At 42.5% G+C, this 16,169-nt stretch overlaps 1 protein-coding gene across 1 annotated transcript in view; it reads left to right on the top strand.

Annotated features, from left to right (window-relative positions):
* The window catches only part of FHAD1 (forkhead associated phosphopeptide binding domain 1), a 137,768-nt gene that overhangs the window by 44,812 nt on the left and 76,787 nt on the right, over positions 1–16,169 (top strand). The window contains exons 5-6 of the mRNA XM_033433247.2: positions 4,486–4,595; positions 7,683–7,919. Coding sequence (XP_033289138.2) covers positions 4,486–4,595; positions 7,683–7,919 — 347 coding nt within the window. The remainder of the gene's footprint in view (positions 1–4,485; positions 4,596–7,682; positions 7,920–16,169) is intronic.

Raw genomic sequence — 16,169 nt, 5'->3', positions numbered from 1 at the left:
CTACCCCCTAACTGTGGTACTCAAAAATGTCTCTAGACATTGCCAAAAATCAAAACGTCATTTTGCCTGGGGGCAAAATCACCCTGTTCTAGTTAATACTCATCCTTCCTTTTCCACAAGGCAATAAACCATCAGCTCCAAGGCCAAATCTTAACTGCAAGAGCTCATGGGAGGTGGAGAAGAATTACTGAGAAAAGAAAATATGTGGAGCGATTTGTTAAAATAGCATCTTGATTCATATATTTTCCCAATAATGGGATCATATGAACCTAACATAAGGAACCTCCTTTTTTTTTTTTTTGGCCGTGCTGCTCAGCTTGCAGGATCTTTGTTCCCCAGCCAGGGATGGAACCTGTGCCCCCTGCAGTGGAAGCACAGAATCCTAACCACTGGACTGCCAAGGAATTCCCTACCTGATTTTTAAAATTCAATAATATATCATAAACCTCTTCCCACTTCAATACCTTTACTGCATAGTGGTTAAAAGCATAGGCTCTGAATCCAACAAACTTAGGTTCATCCCTTGACTCCACCACTTACCAGCTGTGTGTCCTTGAGCAGGTGACTTGACATCTCTATGCCTCATATCTCTCACGTATAAAATGGAGATGGGAATAATAATGCCTATCTCACGGGGCTGTTATGAAGACGAAATCGTATCCTGCCCGTAAGTGCTGAGCACAGCACCTGGTGCATAGCGAACATTCAGTAAATAGTAAAATTTAAAAATTAAGTTATTACCTAACCAGGATTGTTATTTAAGTTTTATTTACAACTTACAATGTCTTAAAGACACAGTTAAGGTATGCACACACTGCCCTTGCTGCAGACTGGTGATTATTGGAGAGCACCAGGACAGCTGGGGGTTGTTAAAATATTAAAGCAACTCCCCTGCCGTTTGGCCAACAGCTCACGCCCGAAAATTCTTTTTTTTTTTTTTTAACATCTTTATTGGGGTATAATTGCTTTACAATGGTGTGTTAGTTTCTGCTTTATAACAAAGTGAATCAGTTATACATATACATATGTTCCCATATCTCTTCCCTCTTGCATCTCCCTCCCTCCCACCCTCCCTATCCCACCCCTCTAGGTGGTCACAGAGCACCGAGCTGATCTCCCTGTGCTATGCGGCTGCTTCCCACTAGCTATCTACCTTACGTTTGGTAGTGTATATATGTCCATGCCTCTCTCTCGCTTTGTCACAGCTACCCTTCCCCCTCCCCATATCCTCAAGTCCATTCTCTAGTAGGTCTGTGTCTTTATTCCTGTCTTACCCCTGGGTTCTTCATGACATTTTTTTTTTCTTCTTAAATTCCATATATATGTGTTATCATACGGTATTTGTCTTTTTCTTTCTGACTTACTTCACTCTGTATGACAGACTCTAGGTCTATCCACCTCATTACAAATAGCTCAGTTTCGTTTCTTTTTATGGCTGAGTAATATTCTTAAAGTGCTTGTGTCCCCATATCTGCCGTCCCACCGCCCCAGCCCTCCCGACCCTCCCTGGGGCTTCTCCCCACTGGGACCTCTGAAGGATCCAGCAGCTAGAGTTAAGCCGGTTTTGTCATACACAGCCCTTAGGTTCTTTTTGATAAATAACAGTAGCCGGTAAAGAAGTTTGGGGCGGGTGAGGGGTAACTGCTCCAGCACTTCCCTGCCTGGGTGTAAGGAAAGCGAGTCTCAGAGCAAATTCTAGCCCCACAAAGACTTTGAGTAAACACACCTTCCCCAGTAAAGGGACCCCATCGATCAGCCTGTTCTGTAGGTTTGATGAAGTCTCCCCTCCGGCCATCATCTTTCAGGGAAGGGTCCCTCAAGACAGCCACGACAGGGTCGCAGAGGCAGCCTGGGTCACCCCTAGAGATGGCATCAGATGCCAGAGCTCTAAGCTGAGACTGGACAGGGGCCCAGTTAGGGTCAGACCCCGGGGCCCTCCCTGGGGACACAGGCCAGGCAGTACCTTCCTCCAGTGGGGGCCGATTTCTAGCATTCAGCATACCAGGTGCGAGGCCACCCTTTTACCAATAAGAACCCATTTCTGGCCTTCAGTTTGCTCACCAGGAAGACTCTAGGAGTCACAGCTGCCTCTGGACGGTAGCCTGTCTGATGTAATACTGCCCGGCCACACCAGGCCTGGGAACCACAGATTCTGGCAACTGACTGCCCCAGCCTGAAAACTAAATGACCGGCACACATATAGCATCAAACAGACTGTGCTGAATATTTAGAAACTAAGCCACAGGCCTGTGACCATCCTTGATGCACCACAGGGACCCCCCAGAATTAGGCTGCATGTTAGAGTCAAGCCTGCACCAGAAGACGATTTTTTTTTAATCTCTTTTCTCTATTCCTTTTTTTTCCTAACCCAGTTATAGATGTTGGCAGGAAAGGAGGTGTTTGTTAGGTCAGGAAGAAGGGGAACAAGGGGAAAATGTTCTGGTTCTGTGCTTTCTGCTACGGCAGCACCAGCCCCAGTAGCTGCTGAACATCTGAAACATGGCCCGTGCGACTGAGGAGCCAAACGTTTAATTTTAATTCATTTAAATTTAAAAACTGATATTTGATCCAGTTATTGAAAGGGTCGAAGTCTGTCTGGAACATGTTGAGTTGGCGAATCGACTTTTTCGACTCTAAGATTTTGTGGAATCTGAAAACAGATCAAGTCTTCCTCCTGAAAATTCAGTTTCCAAATTGAGATGTGCTGTCAGTGTAAAATAAACCCCAGATTTCAAAGGCTTCATACCTCGAAGAAAAAGGATATAAAATATCTCCATATTTTTTGTCGATTACGTGTTGAAACGATATTTTTTTAATGTATTGGGTTAAATAAAATTTATCGTTAAAAAATTCATCTCTTCTTTTTACCTTTTTAACGCGACTACTAGAAAATTGAAAATTGCATTCAGTAGCGCGCATCAGGCACTGCTGCTGTAGTCAGTTAGGACTTAGCTGCTCAGGACCCAAGAGGGTCAGATGGGGGCCGTGAGCTTCAAATCAAAGTTTTCTAATCATGGACCTAGTTGGGGAGGTGGAGGGAGAGAAAATGGGCAGCTGCTGAAGTTTCAGGCCCTTCTGTTCCTCGTGCCCCAGGAAACACTGTGGCCAGGGCTGCTCATTCAACACGCAAGGCTGTGCGTTCTCCGGGCACCACAGGCCATCAGCTATGTCCACTAGAGGTTCTGGGGTCCACAAACAGGTTTGAGACCTGGCTGGGGGGCAGGAATCTTTGGCTCTAAAATGCATAAATAAAAAATGCAGAAGCAAAATGAATAAATGATTGAATGAATGTCCACAAACATGACAGTGCATGCTTCATTCATCATTAATGTTAATACTCATTAAAGTTTCATCACCTTTGAAAACAATTTCTTCAGTTTGTCACTTCACAAGAAGGTAAGATTGTGCAGTGACTGTCCAGAAACCATAGTCACTTGGACATTTAAAATACACTGCTTGGGCCCAAGTGATCTCACAAGTAGAATGATAGAAATCTTTACAAAAGTTTCTACACCAATAAAAAAAAAAAGTATTCAGTGTTGATGTGAGTGAATTGCGAGATGTCTGATGTGATACAGAGTGGGGCCCCCAAACATAATGCCATACTCCCCGAAAGTCATATAAACAGCCCTTGTAACATTGGGGTTAATAAGAAAAAAATTAGGAAAGCTTACATGTCTATCGAGTGGATCCTAGTTAAACACATTTGGCACGCTTGTACAGTGGACCACAATGCTACCATTGAAAGGAACCCGGTACAGCTACAAATACTGACATGGGAAGATGTTTTTGATATTGTTAGCTGAAAAGTAAGCTGGAGAAGAATCTCTGTCATGTAAATCCATTTTTGTTTTTTGAAAAGATATGACTGCAATAAAAAAAATATAGCTAACGTTTAGTACTAAATGCTCTATATGAAGGGTCAGCAAACTTTTCCCGTAAAGAGCCAGATAGTAAATACTTTAGGGTTTGTGGGTCACGTGGTCTCTGCTGCAACTACTCAGCTCTGCCTTCGTAGCTGGGAAGCAGCCATAAATAATATGTAAATGATCACTGGCTGTGTTGCAATAAAACTTTATTTACAAAACTAGGCAGAAGGCCAGATTTGGCCACAGGGCCATAGTGTGCCAACCCCTGCTCTATATCATTATTCTATTTAATCTCCAGATAGCCCTTTATAGCAGAGACTATCAGTGATCCTAAATTATATATGAGGAAACTAAGGCTTAGGGAGAGTAAATGACTTGCCTAAGGTCATCAGCTCTTATGCGGCATAGAAAAAAGTCTGGAAAGAGACACATCACAGTGCATCCGTGCAGTTAACGCTGGGGAAGAGAAATGAGGCGGCTCTTACCCTTTCCAGTACTCCTGTAATGCGTTCATTGCATAAGTCTCATGAATGTGAAGGTTAATCTGAAAATATTCTTTAAGACTTCGGGGAACCTCACAGTCTCCTCTGCATTCTCTGTCGACCTTGTGTGTTAGTGTGGACCAACGCCATGGAACTGTCGGAACAATCAGTGGCCGAGGAAATTCCTGGGGCAGGGTTCTCCAGAGAAATTTTTGTGGACCAGGACCTGACCCAGCATGATAAGGTGAGGGGTCTCGGGGAAGGACGGAGCTACAGCAGCAAGAGGGACCATGGAGAGATTGCCACTGCCTCTTGTTCACTGTGTCTCAAGGACTGCCCCTTTTTCCTACTTCCAAGAAACCACCTCTTCCTCCCAAGACATTCAGCCAGGTTTGGCCATTGCTCATTTTATCCCAAATAACATCTACAGCTACAAGGTACTGAGCACCAACTGTGTGCTGGGCCATGTCCTGTGCACTTGACATTTATTATCTGGTTAATCTTCACCATCTTCAAAATAGATTTTATCACCCTCACTTTGCAGATGAGGAAACTGAAGCTCAGAGAGGTTAAGTAATGTGTTCAAGGTTGCCCAGTGCAAGGAGCAGTGTTAGGATTCAAACCTAGGTCTGGTTAACTTCTCAGAGGGTACTTCTAACTCCCACACAGTAATCACTTGGTCAACCTTGAATGATGGAACAGTGATGCAAAAACACGTTCCTAGCAGGAGCAAGTGAGCACTGAAGTCAGGGAGGCCTGGGCAGAGAGACTCGTTAAAGAACCAGAGAGGTTTAAAGCAGGGATGCGAGCAGAACAGATGGATTCAAGCCATCCTGGGAAAGGCCCAGGTCAATTTCTCCCCGCTTAGACACGACCTGAAAGTTACTCTAAAAGAAGCAGTCTATAATATCTCGCTTTCCTTAAGGGCCAGGGCCTGCTCCCGCAGCAATTCTTGGAGTTTGTGAGGAGCAGACCTACCTGGGGTTCTTGTCAGACACGGAAATCCAAAACTTCAGGAGGCAGGGGGTTCCAACTCAGGCATCCTGGGACCAGACTCTGAAAAATGTTGCAGAAAGGCAAGAAGCCATGCTCAGATTCTGTATTTATCGCTGTGTAACAAGCCACCCCAAAACTTAGTGGCTTAAAACAGCAATTCATTATTCCCCAGAATCTATGGGTTGACCTGGAAGTTTCCTTTGCTTGCGTCCCCTGGCCTCACTCATGCAGGCTCAGTCAGCCACTGGCTTGGCCAGGCTGGTGGTCTCCATTGGCCTCCTTCCCACATCTGGGGCCTCAGCCAGGATGCCTGGACTGGTGGGCCCCTTTCTGCATGTGGATTTTCATCACAACACGGTGGTCTCAGGGTTCCCAGGGGGCCAGAGCAGAAGCTGCACAGCCTGTAAGAACTTGCCTGGAGATCATGCAGCATCACTTCCACTCCATTCAGTTGGTTATAGCAAGTCACAGGGCCAGCCCAGACTAGAGGGTGGGGAAATAGACTGGATGGCAAAGCTGCAAAGTATTTGTAGCCATTTTTCAACCTGCCTCAATTTTAACTTGGAAATATAGTGCAACCACTATAAATTTTTCTATTTATAGAAAATTTTTATAAGCCATTTATAATTTTTTCTATTTATAATAGAAATAATTTTTTCTATTTATAAGCTATTTATACCCTGACTTGCCAGGACTCCTTCAAGTGACAATAAACAAATTAGCTTGAGGGGGAGCATTTATTAGCTCATCTTATTGGAAAATTTAAAGGGCCTCTAGCTTCAGGTATGGCTAGATCCAGGAGCTTGAATGATGTCATCAGAACACCTCCCCACTACCAATCTCTCCCCTCTGTTTCCCTCAGAGTCTGGCTTTCTACATAAGGCTGGCCTTGTGTGTTAGAAAAGACAAACTCAGGCAAACAAGCCTACATATTTAAAGCTTGTGATCCAGAAGAAGGCAAGCTCCTCTCCCTCTGTAATGCATGTGTGAAATCTCTGATTGACCAGCTTGGGCCACATGCACACAGGGAGGTGGGACAGGAAGGAGCAGGGCACATGACTGACAGTCCTACCCAGACCACATGGAAGAAGGAACGCTCCCTCCAAGAAGGGCAAGGGGACCCTCACCAGGAAAGCAGAACCCACAGCTGTCCACTGCCCTCTGCTAACTTCTTATATTCCAGCACTGGCATGGGGCCTGGCACTTAGCTGCTGCCCGATGAGTGTTTGTTGCATGAAAAATGAATAAGCACCTGGCTGATCATAACAGGGTGAAACAGGGGAAACTGCCCAGGCGTAGGGAACATGTCTGATGCTCTCTCTTGAAGTTTGGCCACCAGCGTTCACAAGGACCCAAAGGAAGGCCCCTGGCAGTAGTTGGCAATGTCAGACAGGCTTTCTCATGAGCGAGACCCTGTCCTTCCCCAGGTCACGGAGCCAGCAGGTCGTGAGGCTGACTGGACGGCTCCCCTGGGAATGAGCTGGCCTAGAACTTGCCCGTTTACCTCCTCCTGTGGCTGCTTTGGAAAAGGCCTCTGGGGCACTTTTCTTCTTCTTCAGTTTTTCTGACATTTTATTGAGAACTTCTGGTGAGAAGTTTGGGGGATTTTTTTTTTCCTTTTTTGGAAAACCTAACAAATTCTTTGGCTGCAGAGCGTTTTCACTGGAGAGACGGAGGACAGGGTTAATTATACCTGTGGGTAAAGTCTAGCAGCAATTTTGTTTTTCCAGCCGAAAGTTTACATGAGCCCATGCAAAGAAATCACCATTCCTGTCTCATTTACTTTCCAGATTCAGTCACCTGGAACAAATTCATACATGAATAGCGAAAAGAGGCAGGAAGTACTGGAAGAGAGGAAAGGGAAAACAAATATTTCAGAACGTTTTAAGTTAAAAAAAAATAACCCTCATTATAGGCAGAATGTGGTCAAACAGAATGTTGTTTTCCTGATTACCTTTCCTAGGTCCCCAGTGTGCTAGGCTGACTATTATAAATGAAAATATTATAAGTAAACTTTCTAGCAACAAAAGTTCCCAAGTGGGATGGTTGTTCTTAATATGAAAGTATAATTCTCGGGGAAAGGAAAGTTTCCGTACCTGTGAGGTATAGACATCCATTACAGGAGTCTATATACAAGTACATCATTTTAACCAAATTCTTGTCTGTATGAGATTTTCCAAGCGACAGAGATAGCCTTGAAAGCCTGCTTTTTCCCTCCCTGCCTGCCCTCACCTTCCCAAAGAATGATACCATATTTTTCCTGTATTTCTTTAAATGGGCTCAACCTTACACCCAGACCCACACCTAGTAAATTTCCCATCTGGCCTCCACCCAGGATGAAATAATTCTGCTGCTGGGAAAAGAAGTCAGCCGTCTCTCGGGTTTTGAACTTGAATCCAAATACAAAGACTCCGTGATAGCAAGCCTGCACAACGAAGTGGCCAACCTGAGCCAGAAGCTGTTGGAAACAGCCGCCTCCAGGCAGAAGGAGAGGGTGATCCCGCCCAAGGTTCAGGTTCCGCACGAAGAGGACGATGCCCAACAGAGAGAGATCCAGAGCTTGAAAGACCAGGTAGGGCTCAGAGACAAGTGGGTCGGGGCCTTGGGGTCACAACACAGGGTGACAGCTCTCAGGGAGAGCCTGGGCAGAGCCACCCGGGTAGTTAGAAATGGGCAGTGAGCATAGCATGGTGGAGAAGAGTGCAGATCCAGGGAGTGGAGGGTTGGCAAGTTTCTAGCCTTGTAAGAACAATATTAGATTTGATTAAGTGCCTGCCATGCTCAGGCCCTGGTGCAGGCACTTTTGGTGTATTAGCTTATTTATTTATTTTTGGCTGCGTTGGGTCTTCGTCACTGCGCAGGCTTTCTCTAGTTGCAGTGAGCAGGGGCTACTCTTCGCCACGGTGTGTGGGCTTCTCATTGCAGTGGCTTCTGTTGCTACAGAGCATGGGCTCTAGACGCGCGGGCTTCAGTAGTTGCAGCATGAGGGCTTCAGTAGTTGTGGCTCGCAGGCTCTAGAGTGCAGGCTCAGTAGTTGTGGCCCACGGACTTAGTTGCTCCATGGCATGAGGGATCTTCCTGAACCAGGGCTCAAACCCGTGTCCCCTGCATTGGCAGGCGGATTCTTAACCACTGCACCATGAGGGAAGTCCCTGCATTAGCTATTTAAACCTCAGTCTTCTGACACATGCCATTCTACAGATGAGGAGACTGAGGCAGGCTCAGAGATGCCCAGGAGCTCGTTACAGCTTGCACAGCAAGTGAGAGGTAGTGATGTGATTTGGGTTCAGCTCTGCCATCTTGTACACCTCATGCTTTCACACCCACTTTGCATTTCCACCCAACTCCTGTCGCTTCAGTGACCACTTCTCACACCCACCCGGACCCAGCCAGAAAGAGCTGGAGATGGAGAGAAGGAACCCCATAGTGTTCCAAACACTGAGGCCTTTATCAAACCCTGAAGGCAGCTGCTGGTTCATTTATAGGGAATTTGACCAAAAATTCTCCACCCAGAATGTCTGGATTTACCAGTCAACTTCCTTTCTCCTGAAACTAAATACAACAAAGAAAAAAAATTTTTTTTAAGTTTTAAAGAACTACTTTAAAATTGGCCATTGATCTTGTACATAAATTATACCTCAACAAAGATGTTAAAAAAACAATTGGTCATTGATGAATTTTGGCCTCAGTGCATAATTCTGCTTAAAACCGTAGTCAGATTTGGTTCAAGATGGCGGAGTAGAAGGACATGCTCTCACTCCCTCTTTCGAGAACACCAGAATCACAACTAACTGCTGAACAATCATCCGACAGGAAGACGCTGGAACTCACCAAAAAAGATACCCCACATGCAAAGACAAAGGAGAGGGAGCAATGAGACAGTAGGAAGGGTGCAATCACAATAAAATCAAATCCCATAACTGCTGCGTGGGTGACTCACAAACTGGAGAATATTTATACCACAGAAGTCCACCCACTGGAGTGAAGGTTCTGAGCCCCATGTCAGGCTTCCCAACCTGGAGGTCTGGCAACAGGAGGAGAAATTCCTAGAGAATCAGACTTTAAAGGCTAATGGGATTTGATTGCAGGACTTCAGCAGGACTGGGGGAAACAGAGATTCTACTCTTGGAGGGCACACACAAAGTAGTGTGCACATCGGGACCCAGGGGAAGGAGCAGTGACCCCGTAGGAGACTGAACCAGACCTACCTGCTAGTGTTGGAGGGTCTCCTGCAGAGGTGGGGGGCAGCTGTGTCTCACCAAGGAACAAGGACACTGGCAGCAGAAGTTCTGGGAAGTACTCCTTGGTGTGAGCCCTCCCAGAGTCTGCCATTAGCCCCACCAAAGAGCCTGGGTATGCTCCAGTGTTGGGTTGCCTCAGGACAAACAACCAACAGGGAGGGAACCCAGCCCCACGCATCAGCAAACAAGAGGATTAAAGTTTTACTGAGCTCTGCCCACCAGTGCAACAGCCAGCTCTACCCACCACCAGTTCCTCCCATCAGGAAACTTGCAGAAGCCTCTTAGATAGCCTCATCCACCAGAGGGCAGACAGCAGAAACAAGAAGAACTACAATCCTGCAGCCTGTGGAACAAAAGCCACATTCACAGAAAGACAGACAAGATGAAAAGGCAGAGGGCTATGTACCAGATGAAGGAAGAAGATAAAACCCCAGAAAAACAACTAAATGAAATGGAGATAGGCAATCTTCCAGAAAAAGTATTCAGAATAAAGATAGTGAAGATGATCCTGGACCTCAGAAAAAGAATGGAGACAAGGATCGAGAAGATGCAAGAAATGTTTAACAAAGATCTAGAAGAATTAAAGAACAAACAAACAGAGATGAAAAATACAATAACTAAAATGAAAAATACACTAGAAGGAATCAATAGAATAACTGAGGCAAAAGAATGGATAAGTGACCTGGAAGACAGAATGGTGGAATTCACTGCTGTGGAACAGAATAAAGAAAAAAGAATGAAAAGAAATGAAGACAGCCTAAGAGACCTCTGGGACAACATTAAACGCAACAACGTTCACAATATAGGGATCCCAGAAGGAGAAGAGAGAGAGAAAGGACCCGAGAAGATATTTGAAGAGATTATAGTCAAAAACTTCCCTAACATCGGAAAGGAAATAGCCACCCAAGTCCAGGAAGCACAGAGAGTCCCATACAGGAGAAACCCAAGGAGAAACACACCGAGACACATAGTAATCAAATTGGCAAAAATTAAAGACAAAGAAAAATTATTGACAACAGCAAGGGAAAAATGACAAATAACATACAAGGGAACTCCCATAAGGTTAACAGCTGATTTCTCAGCAGAAACTCTACAAGCCAGAAGGGAGTGGCATGATATACTTAAAGTGATGAAAGGGAAGAACCTACAACCAAGATTACTGTACCCCGCAAGGATCTCATTCAGATTGGGTGGAGAAATCAAAAGCTTTACAAACAAGCAAAAGCTAAGAGAATTCAGCACCACCAAAACAGCTCTACAACAAATGCTAAAGGAACTTCTCTAAGTGGGAAACACAAGAGAAGAGAATAACCTACAAAAACAAACCCAAAACAATTAAGAAAATGGTAACAGGAACACACATATCGATAATTACCTTAAATGTGAATGGATTAAATGCTCTAACCAAAAGACACAGGCTTGCTGAATGGATACAAAAACAAGGCCCATATATATGCTGTCTACAGGAGACCCACTTCAGACCTAGGGACACATACAGACTGAAAGTGAGGGGATGGAAAAAGATATTCCATGCAAATGGAAATCAAAGGAAAGCTGGAGTAGCAATACTCATATCAGATAAAATAGACTTTAAAATAAAGAATGTTACAAGAGACAAGGAAGGACATTATGTAATGATCAAGGGATCAATCCAAGAAGAAGATATAACAATTATAAATATATATGCACCCAACATAGGAGCACCTCAATACATAAGGCAACTGCTAACAGCTCTAAAAGAGGAAATCGACAGTAACACAATAATAGTGGGGGACTTTAACACCTCACTTATACCAATGGACAGATCATCCAAACAGAAAATTAATAAGGAAACACAAGCTTTAAATGACACAATAGACCAGATAGATTTCATTAGTATTTGTAGGACATTCCATCCAAAAACAGCATATTACACTTTCTTCTCAAGTGCCCACGGAACATTCTCCAGGATAGATCACATCTTGGGTCACAAATCAAGCCTCAGTAAATTTAAGAAAATTAAAATCATATCAAGCATCTTTTCTGACCACAACGCTATGAGATTAGAAATGAATTACAGGGAAAAACCCGTAAAAAACACAAACACATGAAGGCTAAACAGTACGTTACTAAATAACCAAGAGATCACTGAAGAAATCAAATAGGAAATCAAAAAAATACCTAGAGACAAATTACAATGAAAACACGACTATCCAAAACCTATGGGATGCAGCAAAAGCAGTTCTAAGAGGGAAGTTTATAGCTATACAAGCCTACCTCAAGAAACAAGAAAAATCTCAAATAAACAATCTAACCTTACACCTAAAGGAACTAGAGAAAGAAGAACAAACAAAACCCAAAGTTAGCAGAAGGAAAGAAATCATAAAGATCAGAGCAGAAATACATGAAATAGAAACAAAGAAAACAAGAGCAAAGATCAATAAAACTAAAAGCTGGTTCTTTGAGAAGATAAACAAATTGACAAACCATTAGCCAGACTCATCCAGAAAAAGAGGGAGAGGACTCAAATCAATAAAATTAGAAATGAAAAAGGAGAAGTTACAACAGACACTGCAGAAGTACAAAACACCCTAAGAGACTACTACAAGCAACTCTATGCCAATAAAATGGACAACCTGGAAGAAATGGACAAATTCTTAGAAAGGTATAACCTTCCAAGCCTGAACCAGGAAGAAAGAGAAAATATGAACAGACCAATCACAAGTAATGAAATTGAAACTGTGATTAAAAATCTTCCAACAAACAAAAGTCCAGAACCATATGACTTCACAGGTGAATTCTATCAAACATTTAGAGAAGAGCTAACACCCATCCTTCTCAAACTCTTCCAAAAAATTTCAGAGGAAGGAACACTCCCAAACTCATTCTCTGAGGCCACCATCACCCTGATACCAAAACCAGACAAAGACACTACAAAGAAAGAAAATTACAGACCAATATCACTGATGAATATAGATTCAAAAATCCTCAACAAAATACTAGCAAACAGAATCCAGCAACACATTAAAAGGATCATACACCACGATCAAGTGGGATTCATCCCAGAGATGCAAAGATTCTTCAATATATGCAAATCAATCAATGTGATACACCATATTAACAAATTGAAAAAGAAAAACCATATGATCATCTCAATGGATGCAGAAAAAGCTTTTGACAAAATTAAACACTGATTTATGATAAAAACTCTCCAGAAAGTGGGCATAGAGGGAACCTACTTCAACATAATAAAGGCCATATATGGCAAACCCACAGCAAACATCATTCTCAATGGTGAAAAACTGAAAGCATTTCCTCTAAGATCAGGAATAAGACAAGGATGTCCACTCTCACGGCTATTATTCAACATAGTTTTGGAAGTCCTAGCCACAGCAATCAGAGAAGAAAAAGCAATAAAAGGAATACAAATTGAAAAAGAAGAAGTAAAACTGTCACTGTTTGCAGATGACAGGATACTATACAGAGAGAATCCTAAAGATGCCACCAGAAAACTACTAGAGCTAATCAATGAACTTGGTAAATTTGCAGGATACAAAATTAATGCACAGAAATCTCTTGCATTCCTATACACTAATGATGAAAAATCTGAAAGAGAAATTAAGAAAACACTCCCATTTACCACTGCAACAAAAAAATAAAATACCTAGGAATAAACCTACATAGGGAGACGAAAAACCTGTATGCAGAAAACTGTAAGACACTGATGAAACAAATTAAAGATGATACCAACAGATGGAGAGATATACCATGTTCTTGGATTGGAAGAATCAACATTGTGAAAATGACTATACTACCCAAAGCTATCTACATATTCAATGCAATCCCTATCAAATTACCAATGGCATTTTTTACAGAACTAGAACCAAAAATCTTAAAATTTTTGTGGGGACACAAAAGACCCCGAATAGCCAAAGCAGTCTTGAGGGAAAAAAACGAGCTGGAGGAATCAGACTCCCTGACTTCAGCCTATACTACAAAGCTATAGTAATCAAGACAATATGGTACTGGCACAAAAACAGAAATATAGATCAATGGAACATGATAGAAAGCCCAGAGATAAACCCACGTATCCATGGTCAACTAATCTATGACAAAGGAGGCAAGGATATACAGTGGAGAAAAGACAGTCTCTTCAATAAGTGGTGCTGGGAAAACTGGACAGCTACATGTAAAAGAATGAAATTAGAACACTCCCTAACACCACACACAAAAATAAACTCAAAATGGATTAGAGACCTAAATGTAAGACCAGGCACTATAAAACTCTTAGAGGAAAACATAGGAAGAACACTCTTTGACATAAATCACAGCAAGATATTTTTTGATCCACCTCCTAGAGTAATGGAAATAAATACAAAAATAAACAAATGGGACCAAATGAAACTTCAAAGCTTTTGCACAGCAAAGGAAACCATAAACAAGACGAAAGACAACCCTCAGAATGGGAGAAAATATTTGCAAAGGAAGCAACTGATAAAGGATTAATTTCCAAAATATATAAACAGCTCATGCAGCTCGATATTAAAAAAACAAACAACCCAATCCAAAAATGGGCAGAAGACCTAAATAGACATTTCTCCATACAGATGGCCAAGAAGCACATGAAAAGCTGCTCAACATCACTAACTATTAGAGAAATGCAAATCAAAACTACAGTGAGGTATCACCTCACACCAGTTAGAATGGGCATCATCAGAAAATCTACAAACAACAAATGCTGGAGAGGGTGTGGAGAAAAGGGAACTCTCTTGCACGGTTGGTGGGAATGTAAGTTGATAACAGTCACTATGGAGAACAGTATGGAGGTTCCTTAAAAAACTAAAAATAGAATTACCATATGACACAGCAATCCCACTACTGGGCATATACCCAGAGAAAACCATAATTCAAAAAGCCACATGCACCCCAATGTTCATTGCAGTACTATTTACAATAGCCAGGTCATGGAAGCAACCTAAATGCCCATCGACAGACGAATGGATAAAGAAGATGTGGTACATATATACAATGGAATGTTACTCAGCCATAAAAAGGAACAAAATTGGGTCATTTGTAGAGACACGGATGGATCTAGAGACTGTCATAGAGTGAAGTAAGTCAGAAAGAGAAGAACAAATATCGTATATTAACGCATATATGTGGAACCTAGAAAAATGGTAAAGATGAACCAGTTTTCAGAGCAGAAATTGAGACACAGATGTGGAGAACAAATGTATGGACACCAAGGGGGGAAAGTGGCAGGGGGTGGGGATGGTGGTGTGATGAATTGGGAGATTGGGATTTACATGTATACACTGATGTGTATAAAATGGGTGACTAATAAGAAATAAACAAATAAACATTTTTTAAAAAGAGAGAAAAAAAACCGTAGTCAGTGCTTGGGGGCCTTGGTTCTCTTGTTCTCTGTTTACTGTCTTTCCCTTCTGTAACCGATGCTAAGTACACAGTCTCAGTCCTAGAAATGATGCTCTAGAAAGGACACAGATTGTGTATGGTGAACCTAGGAGATTCTAGCAGGAAACTGTAAGCTCCATGAAGGCAAAGGTTGGGCCCAGTAACCTTCTAGAACTCTGTTAGGACCGTGTCTGTTTGTTTGTCCTTTATTCATCCATCCGTCCATTCATTCAAATAAATATTTTGGGGGGTCTATCCCATGCCATGCCCTCTTCCAGGCTCTGAGAATTCAGCAGAGAACAAGACAGACATGATCCTTCCCCCTGTTATGATCTAGTGAGGGAGACAGAATAAACAAGTAAACAAATACATGCTCTAATATTTAAACGAACTAATGACTCTCCTTCGAACCTGGTTTTGAAAAAGCAATGAAAGTAACAGGTCCTATAGGAATTATTAGTGCAAACAGGTACCTTGACATGTAGCTGACACATTAATGAGCATCTTTTTCTTGAACTGAGCCCAATTTTGTTGAAATATTCCTTTCAGTTATTCTCCCATTTCAGAGCTTTCCTGAGAAAATGACATGTCTTTTTCAGGTACATGGACGAGGCTGAATTATTCCCATATACCTTTTTTTTTTTTTGGCCGTACCATGCGGCTTGTAGGATCTCAGTTCCCTGACCAGGGATCAAACCCAGGCCTCCAGCAGTGGAAGCACACAGTCCTAACCACTGGACCACCAGGGAATTCCCCACATACCTTTTTTTTTATAACTGAAATATATTTGACATATAATATTATATAATTTCCACATATCTTTGAATATCAGCAAGTCACAATTTGAGTATTATTTAAAGTGGCTGCCGATATCTGGGGGAAAAAAATGGTTTTTTACAAAGAAATTATCTAGAAATAATTACACTGATGCATCATGCTGTTGCCTCCCCTACCACTAGAGCTTCACTTATAACTGAAGGAGAATATTTTATAACAAGGCATATATGAACCAGAGGCTCCACTGGTTTGAACTCAAATCGAGTTTCATCCACTGACATTTTAGTTTCTTAACTATTCTACTACCTGCAGAGCATTCCACCAGAAGTGTAAGCCACATGGCAGGTTGATTTATGGTTCTGATTACTTTACGTGTTTTCCCTGGTCCCCGAAGGTGTGTGCATAATGAT

This window comes from Orcinus orca, chromosome 1 (assembly GCF_937001465.1).
Source record: "Orcinus orca chromosome 1, mOrcOrc1.1, whole genome shotgun sequence".
Taxonomy (NCBI): Eukaryota; Metazoa; Chordata; class Mammalia; order Artiodactyla; family Delphinidae; genus Orcinus; species Orcinus orca.
Note: the sequence above shows the minus strand (reverse complement) of the source record. Positions and strands in the feature narration are given on the sequence as shown.